The 27,844-nt window shown below is 45.3% G+C and overlaps 1 protein-coding gene and 1 long non-coding RNA gene across 9 annotated transcripts in view; one reads left to right on the top strand and one right to left on the bottom strand.

Annotated features, from left to right (window-relative positions):
- The window catches only part of AKAP13 (A-kinase anchoring protein 13), a 216,860-nt gene that overhangs the window by 121,438 nt on the left and 67,578 nt on the right, over positions 1–27,844 (top strand). For all 8 annotated transcript variants that reach the window (XM_080607070.1, XM_080607073.1, XM_080607076.1 and 5 more), the window contains exon 10: positions 17–93. In XM_080607070.1, coding sequence (XP_080463196.1) covers positions 17–93 — 77 coding nt within the window. The remainder of the gene's footprint in view (positions 1–16; positions 94–27,844) is intronic.
- LOC308200776 lies at positions 1,402–21,335 on the bottom strand. Its single transcript, XR_013955800.1, has 2 exons — positions 19,191–21,335; positions 1,402–18,387 (listed from the first exon to the last, which is right to left on the bottom strand). It is a non-coding gene; the product is annotated as an uncharacterized lncRNA (long non-coding RNA).

The raw sequence follows: 27,844 nt of genomic DNA, 5'->3' as shown, positions 1-27,844 counted from the left end.
CCTTCTGTTTTCACAGGGAAGTTGGAAATGAAAACTGAAGATGAGGTGGATTTTATGAAAGATCCCAGAGACAGCGCAGCTTGCGAGGAAGCGGTGAGTGTCGTTTGTGCTTTGTTACCTGCTATTTTTAATGTGCTTTTTAAAGAAATGCCACCACTGCGGGAGACGGCCACCTAAACTGCTGGTTTCCTTCTGCAGCCTTTTGCAAGGCTGAAAGTTGTCGCTCGTTGTGACGCTTTGTTTCAGCATTTTTAAAATAGCGTGGGCTTTTTTAGCTCGTGCATTTTTAAAACGCTCCGGATTAAGCCGCGTTTGGGTTGTGAAATACAGATTGGCCCAAAAGGTTCCTCATGAGGCAGCGTTGTACAAGGATTTGTATGAATAAGGTCATTATCTGAACTGAAGTGAGCAGTGCGAAGACGTACAGGGATCAAACGGGAGGGAAACCCCCAGATTCCTCACAGGGGGGAAACCATAGGAAAAGGCCGAGCCAGAGATGTGAAATGAGTTGTGCTGGCTTTGTTACCATTCCCCCAACCCCTCTGCTTTGCCATTTTTAAGCACCGTCTGCGATAAAAAATGTAAATATTGAGCTCAAAAGGAATGTACTTTTGGTTTAAAACACCCCGAATGTGTGCTGTGCTTTATCAGGAGCTGGGGTTTTTGGTCTCACCTTTCTGAGCTGGATTTGCTTTTGCTCCTGGGTTTTATATATAGTTTCTTGTTCCTGAAAAAGAGTGTTTTGTAAATGCTAGCTTGCTCGGAGCCTGTGTTCGTGCACGTTGCCGCTGAGCAGCTGTGTTTGTGTGTTAGCTTGCCATTATGAAGCTGTTAAAAGAAAAAAAAATACTGGGGAGATGAGTTAACATTACAGGGTGGAGCACCAAAAACTTTGCTCATCCCACAGTAAAGCTCTTTAGGCAGAAGAACAGTCTTGCCAAAGCTTGTAATAAAATCAGGTTTATTTTGTTTTTAACAAGTTAAGGCTTAATTTCTGTAGCTGTTTGCTCAATGAGTTATCCAGGGACTGGAGCTAATAGCTTTTCAAGGTAAAATCCGTGCTGTTTGATAAGTAAGTCTTTTGTTACTGGAATGCGTGAGCATTAAGATGCTGATGTTATTTTACTGACCCTTTATTAGAGATCATTTTCACGACTAATACTTAGGTACCATACAGTAAGATATATTTAGAAGATACGAATTAGGACACTCCCTGTCCTCTTATTATATCGGTTTATTTCAAGCTGCTTGCCTCTCAAACAAGAAAAAAAAAAAAAAAAGTAAAGGAACATTGAATTTGGCTTCCATTTTGCATGTTTTACAGGCATTTGGAGACTTTGTGTGTGCTTTCTTCTCTTCTTCCCCTCCACCTCCCCACCCCATCAAACACCTCTTTAGAAATCTGCCTTTTCTGTTGCAGGAATGGGAGTGTCAGGGGAATGGAAAGTTTGCTGCAGGACTGACACGGTTTCCTGTTGCTACGTTCAACAGAAACAAAATAACAACTGCACTATATTAAGGCCATTAAAAAAAAAATCGGTGCAAGGCTTATAAATAGAGCTTAATTCACACATCTAGGTTGAGTAGGGAGCTGGCCAGTGAAAAAGCAATCATGAAAAGTGCATCTCGTGCCCTGTCCTGTCTCTGCTTTATTTAGTGCTGACTTTTTTGTAGCCAGAAGTCTTTCAGGTGCTCATTGCCTTCTCATTACCGAGCCATTTTGTGGTTAGTAAAAGTGGTTTTCTGAACTTGTTGCAAATAGAACTGTTGTTACTTGCAGCTGGTCAGGAGCTGCAGGTATTCAGCAGCCTCACCCCTGCTCTCAGGAACTCGGGAAGAGCTGCCTGGGAACTGCATTAACCCTTGGTTTGTGGCTGAGAGGTTTGCACCACGTTGTTTATTAATACGCAATGTGGAAAGCTGTTTGTACACACAGGCTATTTAAAAAAATAAAAATAAAAAATTGGAACCTAACAAGCTCCAATAGTCCTTGTATAGTGGAATCGGGCTGAATAACAATGAGATCAAACACACTGGAAAGAGAAGGGGGAAAATTCTTTCTTGTGAGTTGGTTTCCAAAGACTGGGGGTTATCTGGACCCTTGATGCCAAAAGCGTGCCCCAGTGTTACACGTATAAGATACACGTGCTGGGTCTGAGCGAGGTTCTTGTGCATGTCACGGAAAAGCTGCAGCTGAAAAGTGTTTAGGAAAATAATGGTTTGTAGGGTTGTAAACACTGAAAAGAAAATAATGGAAAAATGGTTTTTCCAATTAAAATGGGTTTTTAAAGTGTCTGTTTCTTAAATCACCAGAATGTTTTCTCGGAGGTCGTATTTATTCAGCTATAGAAATTCTGTACCAACAATTCCCCAAGTCCCTTGCGTGCTGAGCGAGTGCTCGTCCTGCCGGAGACTCCGCCAGTTCTTATCGAGCTCTTTTGGGGCGGGGGGGGGGGGGGGGGGTGGGTCTTGAGTGGAGCTGGGGCGATAACTTGATGTGATCCATTAAAATTAGACTTTAGCAATTTTTTAATCAAGTAACTTAAGATCCTTCGCTTTAATGAGAAATCTGGTTTAACTTTTACATACAGTGATATTCAAAGTAATTCAGAAATGGAGCCTGCTTGCTCCAACAATATGGAAGTTAAACAGCAACGCGCAATGAGCTGTACCCTGAGATACTTTTCTTCTTGTGTTGATGGCATAAAGCAGTTATGATTCGTTACTTGCTAAATCTTTGGCTTCGTGTAGCAGGCTAGATAAAGCTGCACTTCTGGGTTCATCTGATGGCTTCGGTTGTCTAAGCCTGTGGCTGAGGAATTGTAGCTGGAAGAAAACAGAAACAGTTCGCTGGGAAATGGCCTTCTCTTTGTATTAATTGTGTTAGTTGGGTCTTATTGAGTTTAATGCTTCCTACCTCTGACACATGAATTAGTTTTTAAATGAACATCTGTATTTCCAGAAGTTGCAGCCTACCAGAAAAACGTCATTTCAAAATATCTTCACTTAGAACGAAGCTTGAACAAAATTTGCAGTTTCATCTCCCCACTCATCTAAGTACTACAGCAATATATCAGCGAGGTCAGTTTCTGGAGGAAAGCTTGCAGTATTTTCAGTAATGGTTTGGAAGAAGGAAGCGTGTTTATAAGACTTTCAGATGACATCAGGATGGGAGGGGTTGCAGGCACTTGGGAGAGCAGGGTTAGAGTTCAAAGTGACCTTAAGAAACCGGAGGATGTGTCCAGATAAGAGAAGAAGGGGGATGCAAATTGTCTCGCTTGCAGAGGAGAAATCAAAATGCACATTTACCAAGTCAGGATTGCCGGAGAGTGATGCATAGAAAACAACCAAGGATTTTTAGTGGACCACAAATTAAGCATGAATCATCAGTGAGAGGTGATTGCAAAAGAGTCAGATCTTGTTTTGGGTTATTCTGAAGGAGTGTCATCCATAAGACGGGGAGGTGACTTACTCATGCGTGGCGCTGCAGAGACCTCGTCGGTGTCATCAAATCCAGTTGTGGCTGTCCTGCTCCGAGGCGGATGCAGGCGTGCTGGAAGGTGTCCAGAAGGAAGCAGCAAGAAAAGATTAAGGGACGTGAGAAGAGGTTGAAAGAACTAATTTTGTTCAGTGTAACAAAAAGAAAACTGTTGTGCAATCCAGCAGGCTTCCAACATGTAATAGTGGTTATTAAAGTCCTAGATTCCCGTGGCAGTTTAATTTACTGATTTGCTAATTTGCCAGGATGATTGAGGCTGGATATTGAAAAAACTTCCTGTTATCATCATGCAACTGTTGCAAGACCACCTAGGGAGGGTATGAAACCTCCTTCCCTGGGAGTCGTTGTGGATAAGACAGATGACCTTCAGCTGGGGCAGCGCCTAGGTCTGTTGCTGGCCATTGCTTTTGATTTGTAGGTCCCTAGGTTTTGTGGGTGGTTTTATATTTTTTCCCCCTTTCTTTCCGTGGAATGTTCCTGTATGCTTCATGTGCACGCACTGCATGTGTGTGAGCTTGCTCTGCTTCGTTGCCTTCCCTGGCCCTTGCAGAGGGACCCGCGGGGGGAGCTGGAGATCTGGGGGCAGCAGCTCCTGCCCAGCCCCGCACTCTCCTCCCAAGCTCCTGTGCCGGGGATTTCAGCTGTGCAGCTAAAACGTCTGAGGACCTTCTCCAAAGGCTCTATCCCAGGGTTTCAGGAGCTGGGTGAGGTTTTCCCTGTGCCTACCTGGTGGAGACAGAAAGAGAGGATGGGATGGACTGGGTGGCAGAGGGCTTGTGGGTGACAGAGACCCGCACAGGAGGGAGGCGTTGGGATGGGCAGTGAGTGTGAAGGATCCCGAGGCCTGGCTTTCTTCCAGCTGTAGTCTCTCGTCCTTGGTGTCAGCAGATAAATGGAGACAATCACGGACAAGGTGTCCGGTGTCACCCCCCCTAGTGGCTGCTGCTCGGAGAGGAGGAGAGCCTGGTGCTGGAGTGAAGATGGGAGATGATGCTTCGTGGCTCAAAAATACCAAAACGTGGTGGTGGCCCAAGGCAAGGCGTCATTATAGTCCTGCAGGCTCCGCTTTAGATTTACTTTCTGAGGAAGTAATTTCTTTAACAACCTGCTCACAGTGAGAAAACACCAAAACTCCGGTGCCTGCGTGCACTGAAGCCAGCTTGCTCCACGTGTGTGCATACGTCTCTCCGTACTGTGCGATGGTCCGCCATCGCGTGATTGCATTTTCCAAAGAACTGCATTTTCTGCATTTTCTGCAGAACAGCTTGGGAAGCCTCCCAACAGCAAGGGGAATTTCAGACCGAGCGGCTGAAGTGTCAGAAACAAATCAAACCAGGGTGCCGTGGTGGAAAGTGCAGCCCTAACAATAGGCTGTATCCCAGCCCTGCCTCTTTAAAATCACTTGTGTAACTCTCTCTTTGTAAATATTGTACTGTAACTAGAGTAAACATGGAAAAACCCAGCCAAAAAGGAGCCTGCCCGAAGCCTGGCATCGGTGCTAAAGGGTGACACACGACTGCACCGGTCAGGGCTTTGGGCTGCCCGTCCGTAGGGCCCTTTCTCACACCCACTGGCATCCTGTGCGTGCCCCCGGGGGCTCCCAGCAGAGGCGCGAGAGGGCTGGGAGGAAATAGTGTCAGATGCTCAGCCCCTGCTGCATTCGTGGCTCTGCAGAAGAGCTCGCCCGTTGCTGCGGGCTGCTTCTGGTGGCTGCTCCGCACGTCGCTGTGTAAGCTGTTGAGTCCATGGCACATGCTGTGGAGAGCTAGAAAAAAAAAAACGGGGGGAAAAAAAGCAATTCAAACCAGCCTGGGATTGTTGTTGGCCTTTACTATTACTCATGCTTTGAAATCTGCAGCAGGAAGGCATTTATACAACTATTGTGGCAGCTTTTTTGTCCTACGCTGAGTTTCTCTGGGAGCCGCAAGTCCGACTCCTTTTTCTCCTGAACGCTGCTAATCCTCAGCTCGAGACAGTCGCTTCCGAGTTCAGGCGCAGGATTCACGGATGTTACTGAGAAAAGCAGGGAGGCAGACGACGAGCCAAATCCCCGGCTCGGTGCAGAGATGCTGCTCTCAGCTATGGCTCACAGCGGGGCAGATGAACACGCTGCGGCCACGGGGCTCCTGGGGATGGAAGCGATCTGGAGATGGTGATGTACTTCTCTTCCCCGACACCTCCCCCTTCGGTCACTGCAAGGTCTCCATTATTTCCCAAGTCCGAAAAAAGAAATAGAGCTAAAGGATCCCCATCACAGAAAATCCTGGGTTTTGGAGTATGAATTTTTTCTGCAGTCATGAAGGTACGGATACATAAAATAATGGATGTAAAAGACGCTTACTGCGGCAAAGTAATGCTGGCACCGCATATTGTGCCATGAGGAGGAGAATACTGCTCTGGTTTTGAACGGTTCAATCTCCTGATTTGTATGGATTCTTTTATTTGTGTTTGAAATCTCTTGAAGTTTTGTGGTGTAACTGTTGTATGGTAGACATGGCAACCACACACCAAATTCCTAGTCTAAATATAGAGGGAATTAAGATGATAACATAGGGAACCAAATGTGGACTTTTCAATGGAGACTGCATTTTTATGAGAAATGGGTACCTTGGTGTATCGCGTCACTGGGTTTTACCCTTCTGAACGAACCTGCCCTGCTCCATGCAGGGTGCATGCTCCATATTTTGGGAGCTGGAGTTGACACCCTACAATGCAGAGAAGCCAGCTTTTACATTTTTCTGTAGACTTATCCTTTTTGCAGTTCACTGGTAGTTACAGTGCCTGAGAGGAAAACCTCCCTAGCCAGGAATCGTTAATACAAGAAATAGGTTTTTAATTCGATTATCGTGCATTTCTTCTGGGGTCTGGCGAGGAGTCGTGGTCTGGTGCTTCAGTTCTCTTGCCATCCTCCCCTAGCAGCTGTCCCTTGTGGCAAGTTTTCTAGGTGTAGTTCTTCAGGATTTGGGAAAGCTTTCTGTGGCAGTTTGTGCCAAATCCAGAAAGTCCCCTGTGAGGTGAACAATGGCGAGAAGCGACACGTGGAGGGAGAAAGCCCCCGGGGACCGCTGGGGCAGAGCTGCTGGAGGCCACCACGGTTCTTCCTCCAGTGCCTCAACTCAAGCGTTTGGGTGGCCTTGGACTAACCATGTGCATGGGACAGGGATCCCTTCCAACATTTTGCTCTGATGGAAGAGCCATATGTGCGATGTGGGCTTAGAAGATGAGGCTAAACCGGTTGAGACTGTAGGAACGACAGTGCAAGCTTTGAGGGCTGAAGACAGTTAATTTTTTGAGTAACGTGCTGTAGGAAAGGGTGAGCGCTCCGTTGTTTGAAGTTTTCCATCAAGAACTGGATGTCCTACTGAGTGATAAGCTCTAAATGATCTGCCAACCCAGGCTGGCTGGCCTGTTATAGTGGAGGCTCCTATGGGCTCACGTGCTTTCTCCTGTCGTTAGGATCCCTCTCAGAAGAAGAACCCTAGCAGTGCAGCGAGAGGGACAGCAGTCTGAGAGATGAGCAGGGCTCTTGGCTGCAGATGGAGGTTTACAGTCTCCAGCAGTCCCCAGGCAAGGCACTTTTGACTTAATCTTCTAGCAAAGGGTGAAAACAATGGTGCGAAGAAGAAAAGGGTAAAGGACAAAGGAGAGAGGATTGTATTCGAAGCTAGAGTGCTGATTAGAAAGAATACTTCTTCTTTAAGTATTTCCATTCATGCAGTGTGAGTCGTTATGAAAACGTATTTGGCTTTTTACCCAGCACGGTTAAAACTCTTTCCATGGAAACATGGAATCAAAACGCAATTAGCTTTGCAGTAGTCGCACAGATTCCCCTGCCTGTTATCGTTTGCAGTCTTTTTTTCCCCACCCTTTTTAGGTGGGTCATCTTCTCTCATATTCTTTTCAAGCAGAGGTGGAAATCTCAGATTCTTTTCCTCCGGCGTCTCTGCTGTTACTGCTTTGTATCATGTGTACGTCTTGGTGAGGCCCCGAGTGGCTCGGCTGTGTCGCAGGCTGCTGTTCAAACACCAGATGAAATACAAGCCTCAGTGATACTAAATGTTTGTCTTTCCATGCAGCGTCCTTGCTCGTGCTGAGCAGATTCACTGCTCTCTGGCTTTGTCGGCGACGTCTTTCCTGCTGCTTTCTGCCTCGTCTACAGGCGTGGTCTACGCGTGCTCCGTGGTGCAGAGTGGTAGGACGGTGTGATATAGTGGTGATGGAGAGGGCTTTAAGCTTGGGGCTGTGAAACCAGAATAGGTGGATTAGAATATCCTGGGTCTCTACAGAAGTGCTGGTATCCAAGCATAGGATACCTAAAATGAAAGCACTTCCCCAGTATGGAAGGAACTGGGCTTGGCTGAGCAGAGTCGGAGTGTGAAACCCCGGGGACGGAGCGATGCGTTTGTGTCATGTCTGGCCACAGCCAGCCGCAGCTGGCCTTACTGTCAGGGCAGCAAGCTCATCAAAGCTTTCAAGGAAAGGAAACTTGAATTTTGGCAGAATACTTGCACATGTCATCAGTCACACGGAAGAAGAGGAGACGTCTTCAAGTGCAGGTGCTGTGAAAAGCATTCACAGTGGCAACTTCTTTGTCAAGACCCCAGAGCAGGTGGGTGTCAGGGATGAGACGAGAGGTCCTCGCTGCCTCTCACCTTCCATCACCAGTTTGTTGTTTTTACTACTGTGGGCTGTATTTTGGACTTCTGCTTTGGAATAACCCCAACATGGAGGCTGGAACAAGAATGTGACAGGGTTTTGCAATAGTTTAATAAAATATACTTTATCAGCTCTATTGGAATTAGCAGAGAGGAACAAATTCTAAACCGGGCTTTCTTCTGCATTTGCTCTCTTCCAGCTTACAAGGTTGTTGTCCTTCCACCTTCTCGTTCTGCTTCATTTATGGATTAAATTTCTAGCTATACAAACATGTATTTGATGTCACCATCCTTTTGATTTTCTCTTAAGCACTGGCGAACTTAACTACCCCCTCCCTTCTTGCATACTGCGTTTATCGTCGTAGTGCCAGCAATGTACTCAGCGAAAATGAAGGCAGTAGCTGTGCCCAAGAGGCTAGTCCAACAGATAGAGCCAATATTTCTGGGTTATCTTGTTTGCTTTCTCTTCTGTTTGTGCTGCTAAAGTCAGAGTAATTGTTGCTAGCTTGTACTTAACCTGAGTTAACACCGCTCTCGTTTCAGGTCTGGAAAAGGACTGATGCTTGGCTTATGATTGTGTCAGCCTAGTTAGATAATGCTTCTGCCTTGATTTATGCCCTGATACCGTGACAGCCACAGTAATAGTAGTTTCACCTTATTTATGCACTTGGTTATGTAGGGACACATTCTCCATGCAGGAAGCACAGCACCTTTGTCAAATGCCGTGTGCCTCCCTGTCCTGAAGCATTTCTACCTTCTGTGCTGCTATGGGAGCACTAACACCAGTCTGCAAGTACCTTGGCGCTCGGGCTGCCCAGCTCATTGACCGGCCGAATGCCTTCCCCCTTCCTTTACATCGCCTTCCAGCTGGTGAGATAAGAGGCAGGAACGTGAAGCCTCGCCCTTCTAACTCATTAGTCTGAGCCCTGGTACTGAGTCTGCTTAGCATCAAGCGACTTGTTTTTCTTCTGTCTGAGACTGTACTTACCTCCATAAATCACAAGCAGATCATAATCCTAACTTACTTGACACTGAACTTTTGCTTAGTTTCTTAACGCAGCTGGACGCATTGAATGCCCAAAAGTGGTTGGGAGGCCTTTTGTTTCCAAAATACACATTTTCAAAGGCTGGAGGTGCAGTTCTCATGTTGGTTTCGATCCGAGGTCTTGTTCTTGGGAATTTAGAAATTCTTCTGCCTCTCCAAAATGTTACCCGGCAGATTGCAGTGATTCTTACCAAAGACATGGACAGGGGTGGGCTGATAAAGTCTGCTGAAATAACTGATGTGTTTCTTGGTGTACTGTTTCACCATGTATATACAGATGTCTAAGATATAATATTTATTTAACTCTTTGGCTGTAACATGGAGGAGGAGGTGGACATATCTTAACTTCAAATGCCTGTATGTGAGGGGTGAGCAAAGAGCAGTGATAAATCTTTTTGAGCCTTTTAAGGGAGTAGGAGCTTACACCTTTTCCAAATATTCCCACCTGTAGATGCCAGAAGGGAGCTGTTTACTATAAAGGCTGGGGTCCTGTGGTATTAAAAAGGGAAGGGGAGAGAGGATGCTGAAAAAAAAATAATAAAATAAAATCAGTCCTTGATTTTGATTGATTGGGGTGTTTTTGCCTACGGTTGACCAAGGTGTCTGCAAGAATACCCTGGGTGCCCTCACTTGTGGTAGCTTTGGACAGGCTCTCCTGGCTTGCTCCTGCCCACGGCAGGGCTGGCAGTAGGGCTGTAGCTGGCACGGAGGGAATTGTGCCTTCATTTTGGGATGCAGCCCTTTGCTCCCTTTTGCATAGTCTGAAAGGGGCTTTAAGGTGTTTTACAAATGATGGTTTAACTGCATTTTAGGGATTCATGGAGAGAAACCTCTAAAGGCTGTTTGTTAATAGCCAGATATCTGGGGACAGTGTTAGATTTGCTTGTCGAGGCTTGTTTATTACTTGTTTTCTGTCTTTGGGAAGCTGAGGTTTACTTCTTATGTCAGAAATGATGCAAAAGGCACCCAGAACAGTGTACATGAATCCTCTGTCTTTGTTATAAATCTAAGTATATAGACTAAATAAATAACTTCTTTCTGGGCTCGAAATCCTTACAGTACACCAGACAACAAAAATTTGCGTTTTGGAGTAGCTCCTAGAATTCTTTAATGCTGAAATATCTCCTCCGCTTGAGAACCTGGGGCTCTCCCTCCCGTAGATAAGCGATGGCTGTTTGAACTGGCTTTCCTTCTGGCTGTCCTTTTGGGCAAGGGTTGGCATGATTCAGACTATACCAACCGGGACGCTAGGAGTGCGTGGCAGCAAAATATGAAGTTTTGAAGGTAAGGCTAAACAAGTACTCTCTTTGTTAAAAGAACGAAAGGGAAAAAGTCTGTGCTGTCAGGATTGCCTTTGTCGACTCTCAGCCGTTTGAATCTACACTGAGAAATGATTTTTAGAGCGATTTAGAAGCTTCTTAAGTTGTTTTCTTCTCTTTCCAGAAAACAGAATTTTATATAGAAACATACTGTTTCAAGTAGCAGTTGAATTAAATGTTTAAAAATAGGATATTTTGGTTTGTTTTAGATTTTTTTTAGGTAAGCATTAGTCTCCCAAGGAAAGTACATTCTGTTTTTATGCATGTCTTCTTATGAGCAATGTATGTTCCCTGACTGGCAAGTAGTGCTGTCTGGCGCACTGAATACCTTTTGGCAGGTTGGCTCTTAAAATATATTGTGTGTTATCTTTTACGGAGGATGCCAGTAAATGTCTGGATCCCATACTGATTTAGCAGAAGGGGGGGCAGAACAAATGTGGGTTTTATTGTGGAGCACTGCTGGAAGTGGAAGGGGAGCCAAGGAGATGGGCAGCAGCGCATGCTGCGGGTGTGGGTTTAGCTCCCTGGTGCAGGGCAGAAAGCAGCTAGAGCAGAGGAGATTTTAGGCTACTATTTAGGTAAATAAGTGAAATAATGCAGATGTGTGTCTGTGAGCTGTATTTCCTTTATTTCATGTTTGAGGCTGGTGACCAGGAACAGACCCGTGTATCTTTTTAACTCGGGACGCATTCTGACTTTTCTTGCCCCAAACTCCCAGGGAAGGGGAGAGAACGGGGCATTGACTGCAGGCACTAAACAGAGACAAAAGTCAGGAAAGGAGCCCAGCTAATATTTTCTTCCAGTCTTACCGATTGACCTAGCCAAAAAAAGCATAAAATAACAACAGCTGTTGAAAAAGTCTAAACCGTTTGCCTGTACCAACAGATGTTTCTATAAGCCATTGATTTTTAGGTTGTCCTGGCTTAAATACAGTACGGGATGAAAAGGGTCAAAAGGGTAAAATACATCTAGGAGAGATTTCTCTACTTATGAGAATTTTATAAGCTGTCAGTGAAGCTGTAAACAAAGTTACACTAAAATATATAATATCTTTTAGTTTAAGTTGTGTCTTTTTGCTTGTTACCGGCTGCTTGGGTTAACAAAGAAAATATTTTTCTTTCAATAGCTTTCAGATCTTTTGCTGGGTATTTTTTCTTATGCGTCTGCATTAAATAAGCCCATTTAACAAAACCTGATCCTCTTATAAACATGGAATAATGACAGTATCCCACATATGGCTTTCATTAATTTTTGCATGTTTTGAAGTTGCCTTTTTTTCTCCTGAAGGCTAACTTCAGAAACAGTGGAGATTAATGCTACATAATAGCCAAAATGACTAGCTGAGCAGTCAGCAGTTCTAACTTTGGATAGAAGGGGCTTCTAGTTAAAATTCTTTAACCATTTCATATTAGAGAGGACATTTTTCTGTGCAGAGCAATGCTGCATAATCTGGCCTCCTCCCAGTTGCAGTTACTGGTTTGCATTGATTGAGCGAGCGTCAGTCCTGCTGGTTATCTGCAAGCTTTTTGCTTCTAAGTCCGTAAATGTTTTGGATTTCGGTCTTCTGAGAGCTGCGGAACATTTCACCCTTTTTTCCCAAGAAAACAGGCCCAACCCTTTCCGTGCTGTTGCTGGTGAGGAGTACCAGGTGATCTGTTTTATTCCAGAGCAAGCTGCCCAGCTATCTGCGGCACCACGACCTCGGCAGCTGCTGAGATGGCCCCAATCTGTAGGATACCTCGGGCCATTGCAGGGCACACCAGTATACAGAATGCTGTTGTTTGACATTTTAGTCCCCAGTTATCATTGCCCATTGCATTAGGCTTATTTATTTATCTGTTGATGAAAGCTATTAAATGTATGGAACCACAGCTCCTCTGACAAGCGGGGCGAATAAGAGGGGAGCACAAAACCCCAGTAACTAACGTTTTCCTGTACCACTTGTATTGACCTGACATTCCCAATGCTTGCAAGGGTACTCCCTACCTTTATTTGAGAAGAGAGAAATAGCAGGGTTCAGGTCCATTATTGCAGTTAGGAATTATACCTGCAACAGCAAACGTTGCTGTAAAGAGGTCTTTGACAAGCCAGTAGAAGAAATGTAGCAGATGTTAGTTTATAACCGAATAAATATTGTATTATTTTTCTGGAACGATGTCAGTAGTTGAGAAAATTCCTCACTAATGACTGTGTTTCAACATATTTGGCTGTTAACTATACCTGTGTTTTATGTCCTGAAATTCCTTTAGGAGCATTTTCTAAAATTGGGTTAAAAAGGAGAACATACCTAGGATGGGCTGCAGCAGCTGTGCTTTTGACAGTGTCTGAACAGAGCAGGCTTTTCTTCATGGACCCGGTGACTTCTTACCCTTGCATACCCATCTTCAGACCAGAGAGATAAAAGTGGGGTAAAAATTTGTAAAACAGGTTTCTTCCGCAGGGTTAACATTCTTTCCTGCGCTTGTGCTGTAAAGACATGTTTGTTTAATATTCTTTACAGAGGACTACCAGGGAAACGGATAAAACAGTGAGCAAATTAATACTCATGTGGTCCTAAAACAGACCTCCCAGGCGGGAGTTGGAACCCAAATGCCTCCTCTCAACGTTTGCGTTGGATTTTATTTCAAGTTTCCAAACACATGGGGAGAGGGTATGAAAATATTGGTTGGATGGAAGCGTAGGTAGGAGGGGGAGCTGGAGTGTCTGTTATTGCTGGGGAGAGAGGGTCCTGGCCGCAGCCAGAGCATCTCAGTTACCGGTCAGGTCTGAGCTCCTCCTTCCCACAAAGCAAACAGAGAACCTGGAAGGGCAAAACAAATCCCACAGTGTCTTCTAGCCCCTGCCTGCAGCAGCAGCCGAGCGAAAAACTGACCTGGAAATATGGTGGGTGCCTTCATACCGAGCTCTGCTTTCCCACCGCTTTCCCTAGCAGGCTGTTAGTTACAAGATGAAAGAATAGATAACCTTTTCCTTTTTCACGGAGTACCCAGCCCAGACAATACATGGATCGTGTGGGCTTCCCAGGGCCGAATCCTAGAGACTTCAATTAAAAGGGAAAAGAAACAAAAAACAAAAAGAAAAAAAAAGGAGGGAAGCTGAATCATTTTCTGGCATGATTTATTCATTTGAATGACCCTTCGCTGCTTTTCAATTAGATTACAGTGCCTTAAACTGGAGCCATAAAAGAATGGTAAAAGTTGAATAATTTCCTCAGCTAAAGATGTGTCATTTTTACATTGTCTGTTAATTTTACTCACCGATACCGTACGTCATTTTTGTTGGGCTTTATCCGCCAATTCATCTGTGTAATCTGCTATCCTGTCTCTGTTTTTAGCTCTAAATGCACGGTTCTTTAGATAGAAGCACCCACCAGGCGTATCCTTGACCCGATCTCTTGTTAGGGCGAGGCTGGGGCAGCGGCCGCCTGCCCCTGTGCCATGCCTGCAGCAGCGGGCATCGAGCCTTTCTCTGGGAAGCTGATGTGGTGTTTCCTGCACTCCCCAAATGCAAGGCGGTCTGTCTTCCTGCACAAAAGCTCAACCTTAAACTGCAAGGCTCCACTCTTTCTAGAATTTATTATTATGATAGAAAGGAGCACGTTTTTGTTGGTGTAAGTCAGTCCTTTCAACTACCACGGGCTTATCCCAGTGATGCCGGAATATACTTTTTTATTATAGCCAGTATGAAAATGAAAAATTCCTTTGAGTTTTGAATTTGTCAACTTTATAGGTATTGAAACATCCCATTCGTCCCGCATTTGAGGCAAATTTACTCTAATTCCTCTGTAGAGTAAGTTACCAGACTTCTCTTGTTTGGGTATCATGGATTGAGCAGGCCTTCAAATATTTGGTCGATGGCCTGTGCAAACCAATTTGAAGTGACTTGCATAATGTTTACAATGGCTTGAAAACTCCTATAAGTATACAATTTGCTATTTTAAACACGTTTGTTTACACCATTACCTTTCCAGATGCCAGAAATCATAGTCTTGCCTTCAGAGCTTCAGAGACTGGAATCCCCAGAGCCTTGCATCGCGACCAGCGTTGCTGAGAGCCGCAGGGGTCTTAGTTTGTATCTAGGGGTTCCCCACTGGGAGCAAATCCTGTAATAACTCTGTTTTCCGTTATTTGTTTTCTTTTAGCTGACTTTTTGTAGGTATTTCCAGGGACTAAACCCCTAAAGCCACAAATTCTCATTTTGGAGTGAGTTTGGTGATAGTGGGCCATGCGCTGGGCTGCCGGGATGGCAGCAAAGATAATTTCTCGTTGTGAGAGTGTACAATTCGCACGTTAGTTATCCAAAACTGAAAAACATGAAGCAAAATTGAAGCTGAACTAATGCAAGCAGTGGAGGAGGTCGACATCACTGCTGACAACCACTAGGGCTCCTGCTCCAGTGGGACATCGCAGGGATGCAGGAGCACGGGTTTGTTTTGGGAGGCTGGTTTGCAGCTGCAGGTCATAATTCAGGTGCTCCCTGACAACCTTTTGGGGTTCCCTGCTTGTCCACTCGTGTTTTCCCTTCCTTGCTTTCAGGATGCTGGAATTCACAGGGAAATACAAAATGTCCAGGGTTTGACAGCGAGAAGTATTTCTCTCAACGCTCGTAACACCCTGTATAAATATCTGCTGCATTGTCCAAGATCCCACAGCACTTCAGCCAGCCAGACATCTCCATTTGCAGTTATTTTTGGTAAAGACAGAACTATATGTTTGAAACTGATGTCAGATCAGCTGAGAGGTTGCTAATCTCATGCGTGGGATGTGTTTCTCCTGTAACCATTTGGGAGCAATAAGATGGGCAGTTTACTTCCTCTGAAAGGATGTTCAGGCATGCTCCGTGGCAGACAAAAGCCTCGGCATTTTTCTGAAGGTTGTTTGCACAATAGAAATTCCTGAGAAATGTGCACCAAGTCTCTGAGAAATATTAGAAAAGTGAAGGTCAGGAAATGGCTGAAGGTCTCTCAAGGTGTTTTTCTATTTTCTCAAACCACGCGCTCCGTGTATCCATATGTCTGACAGCTTTCCAAGTCCTCCTCATTCCTTCTTCATGGCTCTTAAACTGTTTATTAGACAGCTCTGTCTTAGAGCTTGAACACAGGCTGCAGCTGTATGATGGTTTGTTTGGATACAGAATTCAGCTCGGTTGTGTTCTCCCAAAGTACGGTGTGGCGAGATGTCCCTCTCCAGACCTTAGTGTGAAGATCCGAACGATCTAAAAGGAGAAAGCTGTAGGAGAGTCAGAACTGCCTCGGTTGGAGAATCAGACTTGTTGTGGTGCTGCAAATTTGCCCAAGCATTTTGTTGGGCTACAGCAGCACAGGACTTGTCATGGAGAGGGTCTGTGTGATGGCTGATTGCAGGTGACCATCCTCATCACTCTCCCTGCCTCCTCTTCCTTATAGGGGAGTCCAAAATGACAGCTGTCCTTTGGGGGCTACCCGAAGAAGAGGATGCTGCTTGGTGGGGCAAAGGTGGGTCATGCTGCATCCACAGGGATGCAGCCCTGTACCAAAATGCCACCGCAGCGATGCAAATGGACAGGCTGGGCAGGAGCGGGTTTTTCAGCCCTCCTCTGTGTCTTGCGATCCCCTTGCAAGAATGCAGAAATGCATTATTTAACTTAATCTTTACCAAAGTCTGTGGCGTGGGTGCTCACTGGCGCTCAGCAGCTGCCTGCTCACCTTCAAAACCCGTGCTGGAGCATCCACCTGGGTTTCTGCTCGGGCGGGTGCTGCCCCGCTGCCTGGCAGACACAATGGATGTACGTTCCCATCCAGCCTGGATGCTCTCCTCTTACAGACTTCGCAGTATTAGAGTGCAGATTTCCTTTGCCTTATTTAGTTTTGGAAAAAAAGGGGTTTGTTTTGTCTATCCGTGCAAGTGCCAGAAACAGAATTTTTAAATCACTTTCCAAAAAGCTGATTTCTTTTAAGAAAAGAGCAATTTAAATTGTAATTATTCTCTTTTGCTGTCTGACAAATTTATTATCTCCTGCGTTTAGTGCCCATAAGTGGGTTTTGACTTGCTTAAGAAAGAGAGAATTTTTTCCTTTCATGTGCTGCTCCATTAGTTCCTATCAGAGCCGCAGTTTAAAATGTTAATATGCCTCAGTATTTCTGCAGATTGCATCATTTTCAGTGTTTCATAACTATATGGCAAAAGTAATTCGAAACAGATAACAATAGTGCTGTCTGTTTCAGAATAACCATGATTTCCTTGTCATTAAGAGGTCTGTTAGCGGGGAGAGGAGGAGGAGTTTTATCTGGACGAGTTACAGATCATATGGTGCAATTGAGTGCTTTTTTTTTTTTTTTTTTTTTTTTTTTTTTTTTTCTTTTTCTTTTTCTTTTCCTTCCCTTGAAATCCGCAGCACTGGACTTTGGTTTGGATATGAAACGATTGGATAGTTTCAAACTCCAGTCTGCACAAAGCGGCTCAGCGCTTCCAGATGGTTTCAATAAGGAGCCCAGAACTGTCGCATCAGCAGCCGATGGCCCGGCTGCCGCTCGCGTCTCCGCTCCATTTTGAGTAACTCGCAGAAAAGGGGAGCGGAAAGAATTATTTACTTGTTGGAGCTTTTGTTTTTTTTTTGAATCTTTATCTCCTGATTGTCTGCTGCATTGCGTTTCTGAGCCTATATTATATGTAAACATGCATATGGCATTCAGGAGGTTGCTTAAATAGATGGACAAAAGGGACTGGAAACCTTTGTTCTGCTTCATCCAGGCTGAGCCTGTGTTCTGCGTCCCCTCTGCGTGCCCGGGTGTCCATACAGCAGCGTGCAAGGCAGGATTTCTAGCCTGGAACAATGCAGCAAAAGCCCCACCTAACGTGGGAAGGGAGGGATGGTCTCCCAAGTGGGAGTGTGTCTGGCACATTATCTGCTATTTGTTTATATTATGGTGGTGGTGGTTTTTTTTCTTTTTTTTTTTTTCTTTTTTCTTTTCTTTCCCCCAGCAGTCAGGTCTGGAAATTAAGATGAGATGGACTTCGGGTGTCTGTAGTCGTCACTGGCCTCCTGATCTTGGCTGTGAGTCAGGAACATAACCACAGAAAAAAAACTCTTGGAACAAATTAGGGATTTGGAAGCTTAAATTCGAAAAGAGAGGAGAGGGAAGGGGATTTTTCTTACTGGTTTATTTGGGTTTTTGTTGATCGTTTCTCTCTGTGGCTGAAGGTGTAGAGGAGTCCAAACAGATCAGTTGGCATTAGCCTCTTAATCTTCACCAGATCAAAACAGGGTAATTAGGCAGGGAGGCAGGTCACCCTGAGTCACAGGCCGGGCATGGGCGCGCACCGCGTCCTGGGAGTCGCCCTGCCCGGCAGCTCCCCTGGCCAGGGCTCGCCACCCGCCTGCACCATGCGCCTCCGTCGCTGTTCCCTTCTGCCCCGTGACGGCCTGCGCTGGGTAACCTGTGGCTTTGGGCCACACAAAGGTGCTCCTGCAGAGCTCAGAAAAACTGTCCTCTTTTTAACTTGCTGTGACGACTGAGCCTCTCTCCCAGTGCGTCTCCCCCACCTCCTTTGGCTAGAGACATTTCTCGTTTCTCCTTACCTTTAGGAAGGGTAAGTGTGCGTGCAGCCGCAACAGACTGAGTGTTGATGCAGCTACAAGCCTGACTTCTCTCAGCATCCCCGTGGAAGATGCCCTGTGGCAGTCAGCAGTGATGCTCAGTGGCAGTCTGCTCCGCAGGGCAGGCTTTGCTTGAGCCCCGTGAGCTGAACATTTCCTTCTGGTTGTCCGAGGGGCCCCGAGGTTCAAAGGTGAAGTGCGTTATCTGACAGAGCTGTGCGGTTGTCATTTGGATGAATCTTGGCCAGTGGATGAGGAGAGGCCGTATATCCAACCGGCCATCATTGCAGTGATCTGGAAACAAATTCGAACAACTGCTGTGCTGGTTTTAAAAAAAATAAAAATAAAAAAGTTGCTACATAATGAAACGTAGAGCATCACTAAGGCACAGCGACTGCTGCAGATTCCTCTACCTGACCTAAATTCACACGCTTTGTTTATAGGTTCCTGTCTTGTAAATTTAGATTTGAGGAAATCCCTGCCTTTTATGGTAGCGTTCGAGGGGCTGGAATGCTGTCACAGCCACTTCTGATTCCTCATCTTGACAGGCACATGATTGCTGGGATTCATTACTTGTGGAGAAAACTGGTGGCTCCAGAAAGTCCCCAAAGCACTACCACATTTCGTGTGTCCTAATACTGAAAGCAGAAGCTCTGCTCGTTACTGAGGAGAACAGTCATCAGCGGAGCGCTCGAGCTGGGGGTTGTTGCCGTAAGAGAGGCTTAGAGAGGAGATCCTCCCAGTTCAGTGTGGTAGAGATGAAGCTTTGGGTTGTGAGGGAGAGCCTGGAGCCTCACGAAGTTGGGGCGGGATGCCTCGCGTTGACTAGGTAAGAGCCCCTCATCGGGAGGAGGTGACCCGCTGGGAGTCCCCGGCCTTCTCCTGCCCCTGAGGACCTACTCATGGCGCGACGCCCAGCGGTGGGCCTTGGGTGGTGGCTGGTCACCACCCCACCGAGCCGAGCTGTCTGAGGAAACGAACGCCCTTCTCAGCTTGCTTCCTGAGCCTGCTAGATCTAGAGGGTGATTACGTTTTTGTATAATCCGATTGTACTGATCGGCGGTGTCAGAACCAGCATAGCTCAAAACGGTACTTACCGTTTCTGTGGACTCTCGCTCCTCAGCCTTTTACCAGAGGCACGTACGTGTGTTACCCCTGAGTTACTCGCGGGCCGGCTTCTGGCGGCATGGTCAGATGGGCAGGAGACTGGGTGGCAACTGAAAGAGAGGAGCTCCAGTGCAATGGGGTTTCTAGGTTTAGGCCTCCTTCGGAAAAACTTCCTTGCATTGACATGCCAAAACCTCGTTTTTATCTGTCGGGAGGACGCGGGGCTGTGGCATCTCTACCAGAATTTGAGGCAGTGGTTGCAGAGGCGGTTACAGAATGGCCTGGGGCCGTTCCCTGAGGGGCTGGATGAAAACACTCAGCAGCCCCGCAGGAGATGTACCAGCTCTCCGGGCGTTGATTAGGGTAGCTTTTTGAGATCTGCAATTAAATGGTGGTTTGATAACGCCGTTTCCAATGTCTTTGCCACCTGCTTTGTGGCACAGGTTTAACAATTCCTGCATTTCCAGCTTTCTGCCCCAAACAAGCAGCAAGTTTGCTCAGTGCAAACTCCTGCACTCAAATCCAACCACAGAACCCCCCCTTCCCCTTTTCTTTTCTCTTTTTCTTTCTTTCCTTTTTTTTTTTTTTACCGCCCCAATTCTCTTTTGAATCGGTGAATGAGAGAATGTCTAAAGCCATGGAAGTATGGAAAGATTTTCTCCCTGGAGAGGTCAGGGTGGGGTGGAAAGCGGAGGGGGCTGCAAGGGGGCAGTTTGAAAACAGGAAACCATGTGGCAGCGTGCACGCAGGGCCCAGATGATGTGAATGAGCTATTGAGAGATGGGGAGAGACTCTCTGCCTTGCTCGGCATTAGAAAGACTGAAAAAACTGTGGTTTTTTTTTGTTTTAAAGAAAAAAAAAAACTTCTGCCTTTCAGATTAGAATAAATGAGAGAAAACTGTATTTTTCTGAGAGCAAGGTACAGAAACCTAGTGCTTGTCTTAGTGCTGCAAACATTTAGAAACAAAAATGTAAACGGCCGATTTCCTTTTTTTTGTGTGTGTGTGTGTGTGCACTGATTGAATCATAAGTTTCCATTCCTGTTTTGGGGAAGCGCTGAGCCTGAAGTTGTCTGTCTGTCATTCACCTGGCCCCAGGGGAGAGGGAAGAGCAGTCATTCTCCCTCTCCTCGCCTCCCCGAAAACACGTACCTTAGCTTCTCAGTCTCTTTGGACCAAGCAAACACACCGAGAGCCTGAAGCTGGCGGTGGAAGAAGCTGCTGAAGGAAAACTGCTGCTTTTTCTTCCCCACCTCCCTCCTTTTCTTTTTTTTTTTTCCTCTCTCTCTGAAGAGATGAATCATGTTCCCAAAACTGCAAAGAAATTTTCAAAGCTGGGAGAACACTGGTGCAGTACTAAAAAGGCAAGTAGTGACGTCCCAGCTCAAACCAGGAGGGAGTGGCTTTATTTCATTATTTTCTTTCCTTTTGCCCTGTGCTGTCATTAGAAATCTAAACTTAACGCAGAACCGAGCCCTCCTGTCTGGTGAACGGTAGACTGGCTCAAAAAGAGGAAAGTACCTTTTTTATTCTTTCTTTCACGTCCTTGTGCACTGAAAGAAAGATTGCGTTGGTGACAGTATTTACTTTGGATACGGTGATCGCCTTTTTTTTTCTTCTTTTTTTTTTTTCTTCCTCTGAATCAGACACGTCGTGGCTGAGCCTACCTTCTGCTTTCCCCTCTCGGAGCGTCCCTGTTGCACTCGTCTGGCTTCCGTTCTTTTCTCTGTCAGGATTTTCATTCTGGTGCTTTTTGGATATCAAAGTTGCCTGGAAAACTTTTTGTTATTAATATAACAGGAAGGCTGATACCATTCTTAGCAGCTACAAAAAATAATAGTAATCATATACATAGAAAGCTCTCTCGAAGTACCTTTTGTTTGCTATAAGTTCCTGCGTCGCCTGCAGAAGCAAATCTGTTCCAAGAAGACTTTATCAGCCGGTCGCAGCTCTGGGATTTTCGTTTTCCTGTTAAGAGGCTCGGACAGGCAGGCGTGCTTCGGAGGGCGAGGAGACGCGGGGGACTCCTCCGAGCACGCGTGCGAGCGGTCGGGAGCGCGCAGCACCGCGGTCACTCTGGAGTTCATGGTGGGCTCTGCTCCCCGCGCTTCGCCTCTGCTTGCGGCCGCGTGGACAAAATGTACGAACGCCACAAGAGGCGGTACAGCCTGTGCGACATTTCCAAGGTGGACAGGACTGTAGATGTGGTGTTGTTAAAGGTATGGTGCTTGTTTATGTCTGCTAACTTGCTCCTTCCTCGAGCGCGGCCCGCTGAGCCCCGAGCTGGGTGCTGTGGGGAGGGGGATCAGGTGGAGGAGCTCGCACCCTTCGGGATGCGGATGGGTTTGTGTGGTGACGCTAGGCATGAAGTGGCTTGGTATTGTCTCACAAGCAAATGATCCGCCGTGGCATGCAAGCATGCTTCTGGAGAGCGCTTTCTGGCCATCTTCCCTGTCCCCCTGTCTGCTGCCCTTAAGCACTCGTGTCAGGATTTGTAAACTTCGCGCATCGCAGGTGGTTTTTTTCTGCGCCTTTCAGTCAAGGCTTTTCATTTCCAGTGGTCGCTTCTGGGGTTGAAATGTCCTGTCATGTCACCCCCCCAATGTATTCTGCCAAAAAAAAAAAGCGTGACAGATCCTCCTTTGCCTCTGGCTTTTGTTTATATTTGAAGGGTGTTGCTGTTGATCTTAGTGTTTGGGTGGGAAATTTGACTGAAGATTGGTCAGAGCAAGAGCTTGGCTAATTGTCCCAGCGTTCCTCCTCTAATCTAAAATTAGCATGTGCTCCACCAAATGGCACAGTGGCAGTCTGGGAATGTCCTGTCTCCCTAACAGCTTTGTGGAGCTTCAGCAGTTTCCTGGCAAAGTGGATGGAAATCGGAAAGCAGCCAGAGGGACTGCAAAACACAGACTGCCTTAGATATCTTAACTCCTGGATGAGCATTTCCTTTCCCCCTCTCCTTCTCTCTCTGTTTTCTTTTCTTAGAAGAGGCGGTGGGTTTCTACATGATTGTGGGACTTCCTTTTTTATGGTTTTTGCTTCATGGCGTTGTGTCAGGGTTGAGACAAAAACCTCGAAGATGATAAATATTTTTATTTTCAAATGATTCTGGTTCTACTTCATGTGCACTAAAATTGACCAAACACTTGTTAGGTTAACTTGCAGTGTTTAGGAATGAAAGTGTTCATGTTGGTTTAGGTTTTGCCTTTTTTTTTTTCCCCTTTCATTGAATGTGTCCTTTTTTGTGTGACACCAAGCAAAAATAACCATAGCCCGTTTTCTGTGTCAACTTGATCTTGTTGAGTATTTTTTTGAACTTTTATCTTAATGATGTTAGTTGCAGATTGAATCCCATGGGTTTCAATCTCTAGGTGACCCTATAAGTCATTAAAAAACACAGACATACTGTACACACACTGCTTCTGTGAAATATCTGTTTATGATACTTGGGAAAAGAACTGGTACCTCTGACAACCTTGGTTGCTTATGTGAAAAGCACAATCTTTTTTTTTTTTTTTTTATTCATAAAATCTGGATGCCTGGGTTGAAATGCAGCTCACTGTAATTATCTGACTTCAGTATTTCTGATGTCATTAGTTCCCTAAATTAGTTTTTGTTCAGCAAAGCTTAGATTTTATAACAAAGTATGGCTCTCGTTAGTTCCCACTAGTATTTTCCTAATTGAGTTTCAAAACTGTGGGTTATACTGTCTGTTCCTGCAAGTGACTCAGTGTCCATATATGTGTGCATGTGTGCACGCAGCGCTGCTCCGAACATCGGCTGTAAAGAGTGCAAATGTTTAAAATAGGAGGGTGCTAGTGACAGCTATGTTATAAGCAGCTTGGTCTTGATATTTAGTCAGTCTTGATGCTTTAGCTGGTTTCTATAACATAGCCAGTAGATTAAATTAAATTTTGATGATCCAGGGATCTAAGCCAGCACTAGACTGCGTCAGTGGCAGATCATCTCTTGACGTTAATGGGAGCTGGATCAGACCCTTAACAAGGGAGCTGGGTTTTTTTGGTTGGGATTTTTTTTGTTTGTTGGCCGGTTGGTTTTGTTTTTAATTAAAATACTGAAATAAAACTGTACCTTATGCAGCTCACTATATTTTGGTGTGTAAGAGGGTTTCTTAGGTGTTAAATATTGAATAGCAAATAAACATCCATACAACAAAACCAAATAGGATCCATTAAAAATATTGGATCTGAATGAAGTTGCAACAAGATACCTGCTAAGCACCCAGCAGCTTTCATTTTGGCCAGTGCCTGACTTGTACAAGGTGTCTTTTCTTTGGGTTGTAGGTGAATATGTTCTTTGCTTCATTTTAAGATGGGGAACTCAGTAATCATGATATAGGAAGGAAAAACAGCTGGCGGAGAAGGCAACTGGAACAAGTTGTGAACAAAGAAGATCATCTGTCATTTCGGCTGCCATGTGTTTATAGATGGTATTTTATTTGCATTGATTGCAACTGTTCTTAGATAAAGTTGCAAAAGACTTTTGGTTCCTACCGACTACTTTGTGATGCACATGTCTTCTGAGGTACCGCCGTGCTGGGGCTAAAATTTTCCATGTTTAGATTGTGCCTGAAGAAGTGGTTTGTGAAGTTACGTAAAAAACCTCAGCAATTCTGGGGGCTGATGCACACAGTTATTTTTTACTTTAACATGGTTTCCTCCTCCTCCCCGCATACAAAAGCAAAAGCCAGTGGGTAAGTCTGCATCCTAGCTCATTGTTGGAGGTAGGACTTCGTCTGTACTGCAGCTCTTTTTGCTGCTGCAGCAGTGCAAACGTGGTGTGCTTGGTTACCGACCACAGCGGTTTTTGCCCTGGTACAGGGAACCCTGTTTGATGCAGAAATGGCGTAGAAATTTCACATCATCTTCCCCTCTGAGCTTGTAGTGGAGGAAGGAGAAGGTGTGGGTCAAGTGGGATATCTCTTTGTCTGAATGATTCATTGAGCTCTAAGCAGCACTGTGCAGGGTAAAGCAGCCTGCGCTACGTTGTTCCAAGACCCAAATGGGAAGTCGCAACGTGCCCATGTGTGGGTTGGCAGTCCTATCTCATTTTTTATGTTGTGCCTGCTACCGCAAATATAACTGTCAAGGGACAGAACACAGATACCACAGGAGCTGGCACCTTGCAAATACATGCACAGTTAGAGACATGTTCCAATTTCGATGATCAGTTTGTTCTTCTCGGTTAGAAGATAAGAAGTGGGCTTGTTTTGAAAAAGGGAGGCTGAGCAATCACAACCGGAAGTATTTTTTTAGTTGTTCGTTGACTGTATCAACATTTCGGCTTGGTAGATGAATACTCAAACTGTAATTGGTAGGTAGAAGGTGTGAAGTTTTTTTCCTAACTGGGGAAAACAAGGTTTGATTTAGCTGCTCTTCAGACTAGCAGATCTCATTCAGCTTCCAGTTAAGGCACATAGCATTATTAGTGAAATTAAAATCAACCCAGTGTCCTAAAAAATAATTAAGACATTTTAAAATTAAGGAGGGTGGCGTTTTCCGTCCATTATTCTGCTCCCTCCTCACCGGGCTTCTCTGGCAGCTAAACATCTGCAAGAACACGTAAGGCAAAGTACAGTTTGCGGCATCCTAAGCTAAGAGTTTGTGGAGAACATCCCCAAATTACCTGAGGCTAAGGTTTCTGTCATTGTTTTTGTTGTCATACTTGCAAAGCATTTTCATTTTTTTCCTCAACAGTTTATGTTTTTGATTATTTGCAAGTGTTCTTTCCTTCTTTGGGGGCTGGAGCTGAGGGAAGTGCTGTCCTTGGATGGTGGATATGCAGCATCTCGTCAAACTTTGCAACCCTAAAATAAATCTGAACTTTAATCCTGAAAACTGCACCTACCCACAGTGATTTCATTACCGAAGGGCCAGCAGGAGAGACGTATATTTACGATGATGTGGAGAACCTTGGCTTTATCTGTTTGTGCCTTGTGTAGAATCGGAATAGGGAAGATAACTAGGATGAAATGGATGTGTTTTCATCCCGGACAGATACACGTTCATGTGAATTTTGCTCCCATTTTAGTCAAGAGTTGTGTTTGTTTGTGGGTTTTGTTTTGTTTTGTTTTATGCAAAGCCATTGCTGTTATTTTCAAAGCTTAATTAAAGCTTGTTATTAACAGGACTCATTCCGCTGCTGTGGGAAGATCCCCCAGCGCCAAGGGCTGGAAAACCTTCCTGGGGCAGACACTCACTTCCCCGTTTGGGACGGTGCCAGGGAGAAAAGTGCACTCTAGGAATTCAGCATTACTCTTACACCACAATGTGCTAATTTATTCAGCCATTTAAAATGTCCTGTGGTTGGAGGAGCCTCTTCCTTTAGCGCAGTTCTCTAGAGCACTGCACACTTGTTGCAGTGAGCGAGGTCACTTTGGACCTCCTTGACAAATTGTTGTCCTGATGGGGGGTCACCGGTGCTGGTTTTCTGAAAAGGTAGAAGGTTTGATGCAGCGTATTTGCGGTGCTGGATGGTAAATCTCTATAGAAACCATGGCAGGATTGCAAGTGTTGTCACTTTGTCCCTTTTGACATACTGGAGAATGGTCTCTGCTTTCCTCATCCACATGATAAAACCTTCCCCTAAAGCTTAAGGCAAGAAAATACACAGGGAGATTACAAAAAAATAAAGAAAGAAAACCTTCAAAAAAATCTGGAATTCGTAAGTAAAGTGATATGTCTCAATATTAACTGGTAAGGTGACTATCAAAGCATTGCTTTGGAGTTTTTGCTCTTGAGTTTTGAATAGATGGAGTTTGTTTCCATCGGTGGCTGCTGAAAGAGGACAGTGGAAATCCTTTCCTAGGTGCCCCAGCCCTCACACTCCTTTACAAAGAGGTTTGGAGGATCTTGAAAAGTGTTTTTGTGAAGGAGATGAAATTAATTTTAATTTCTAGTTCAGGTATTAAAGGCAACAACTAGATGATGCCATCATCAATGGAACTGTAAAGTCAAAAGTTTGTCAGAATAAATGTTGAATTCCAGTCATGTCTACAAATTTCTTCAATGAAAACAGTATCCTATGGGAATTTTTAGGAGCAGGTAGTTCCTAAAGAAGAGTTAAGATTCGCATTAGGTTTTTTGAAAATAATTGTAAAATTTCTGATTATGAAACAAATTAGTTATAATTGCAGTTAAAGAAGCTTGTTTTCTACTATTTTTGTCCTTCTGTGGGTATTTCAAATCTTTCCTAGTGTCAGTTACAGCTCAGTATGGTGCATAAGTACTTCATGATACACCAAGCAAGCTAAAATTGCTATACTAAATATTTTCCTTTGTGCAGTGGTGTCTGGTTTTAGCTACAAGTTAGACCTTAGTTTGGGAGCTGGGAAAAAAAAGAGAGAGAAATGGAAACTTGTACAATTAGGACAAAGTTAAAACAATATGGAAGTAAGCTGAATCTCTAGAGATTTGCTAGGAAATGAAAGTTAAAATCATGTGGTTTCTTCTGCTCTGAGATACTTCACGTTGATTTATATTGCTACCAGTGAGGCTGTCAAGTGCAAACTTTTAAAGTAGGGGAAGATTTCCTGAGAGGTCAGTGTGTTCCTGTTATTGTGCAATGGAAGGGAAGTGCTATCAGAAGAGTTCAAATAAAACCAGAGGGAGGACTTTTCCTTGGTTATCTCCCGTCCTAAATTTTTTGAGTTATGGAAGGGCCTGGCAGCTGCTGGTGCTGCTGGCAGGTAGCTGCTTTGGGAAATCAGTGCCTTCCTCGGAAGGGATGCTCTCGTGTGGGGGCAGTCCCTGGTAGGAGGCTGTGAAGGAGATAGCAGCTGGCCCCCAAAGCCAGGAGAGCAGAATTAGAAAGAGGCAACTTGGAAATGTCTTCTGAGAAGGAGGAACGGATTCTGGTTTGTGTGGGCAGGCGCTGCAGAGGACTGGAAGGGGTAGGATAACTCCCCGGGACAGATGGGTGCGCAGGGGGAAGGGAAGGAAGAGCCTGGGGGAGATGCTACAGAGGAAGGTCTCTGCTCCAGCTGAGGGAATACGGGCTGGTGGTCACTGATGGCTGCCACATGACGGAGAACATCGCGGCCCCGTTTGTCTCGCAGATTGTCTAGCGCCGTCCTTTTCTTATGCAAAGAGGCTTCCGTACTAAGTCGCTGCAAGTTTCAAATTAAACGTCTGCAGGAAGAGTGGCTCTGCGATTCAGGAAATACAGGCGTGCGTGCCCAGAACGAGCAACCAAGCCGTCTGCTGCCTGCAGCTCCAGCTGGTGTCCTGAAGCCCTCTTTGGACATTTAGTCTGCGAGTGTTTCGCAGGCAAACAGAAAATCCTTTGGGATTCACTTTTTGGTGCCTGGGGACATGCTTCCATGATTCATTCAGTGTCTGCGCTGCAGATAAACACATTCAGGCTTCGGCATGGAAAAATAGCTGGTTCTCTCCTGGCGTTTTTTCAAAAGCTGCATATTGAAGCTCTGTTCCCAGGGACTGTTTCGTGTTCCCTTCTGCCATCTGAACACCGCTGCATCCTCTCCGCTCCCGCCGCAGCGATGTGGGATGCCCAGAGGCTGTGGGCTATAATCAGTGTGGGCAAGGAGGAAAATGATTTTTTTTTTATTGTCTTCTGCGGCCGTCAGCCTGCGGTCCCGTTGTCAGGCTTCTCGTAGCGGAACA

Source organism: Anser brachyrhynchus (genome assembly GCF_964034855.1).
Source record: "Anser brachyrhynchus genome assembly, chromosome: 11".
Taxonomy (NCBI): Eukaryota; Metazoa; Chordata; class Aves; order Anseriformes; family Anatidae; genus Anser; species Anser brachyrhynchus.
This window is presented reverse-complemented; position numbering and strand designations above follow the sequence as displayed.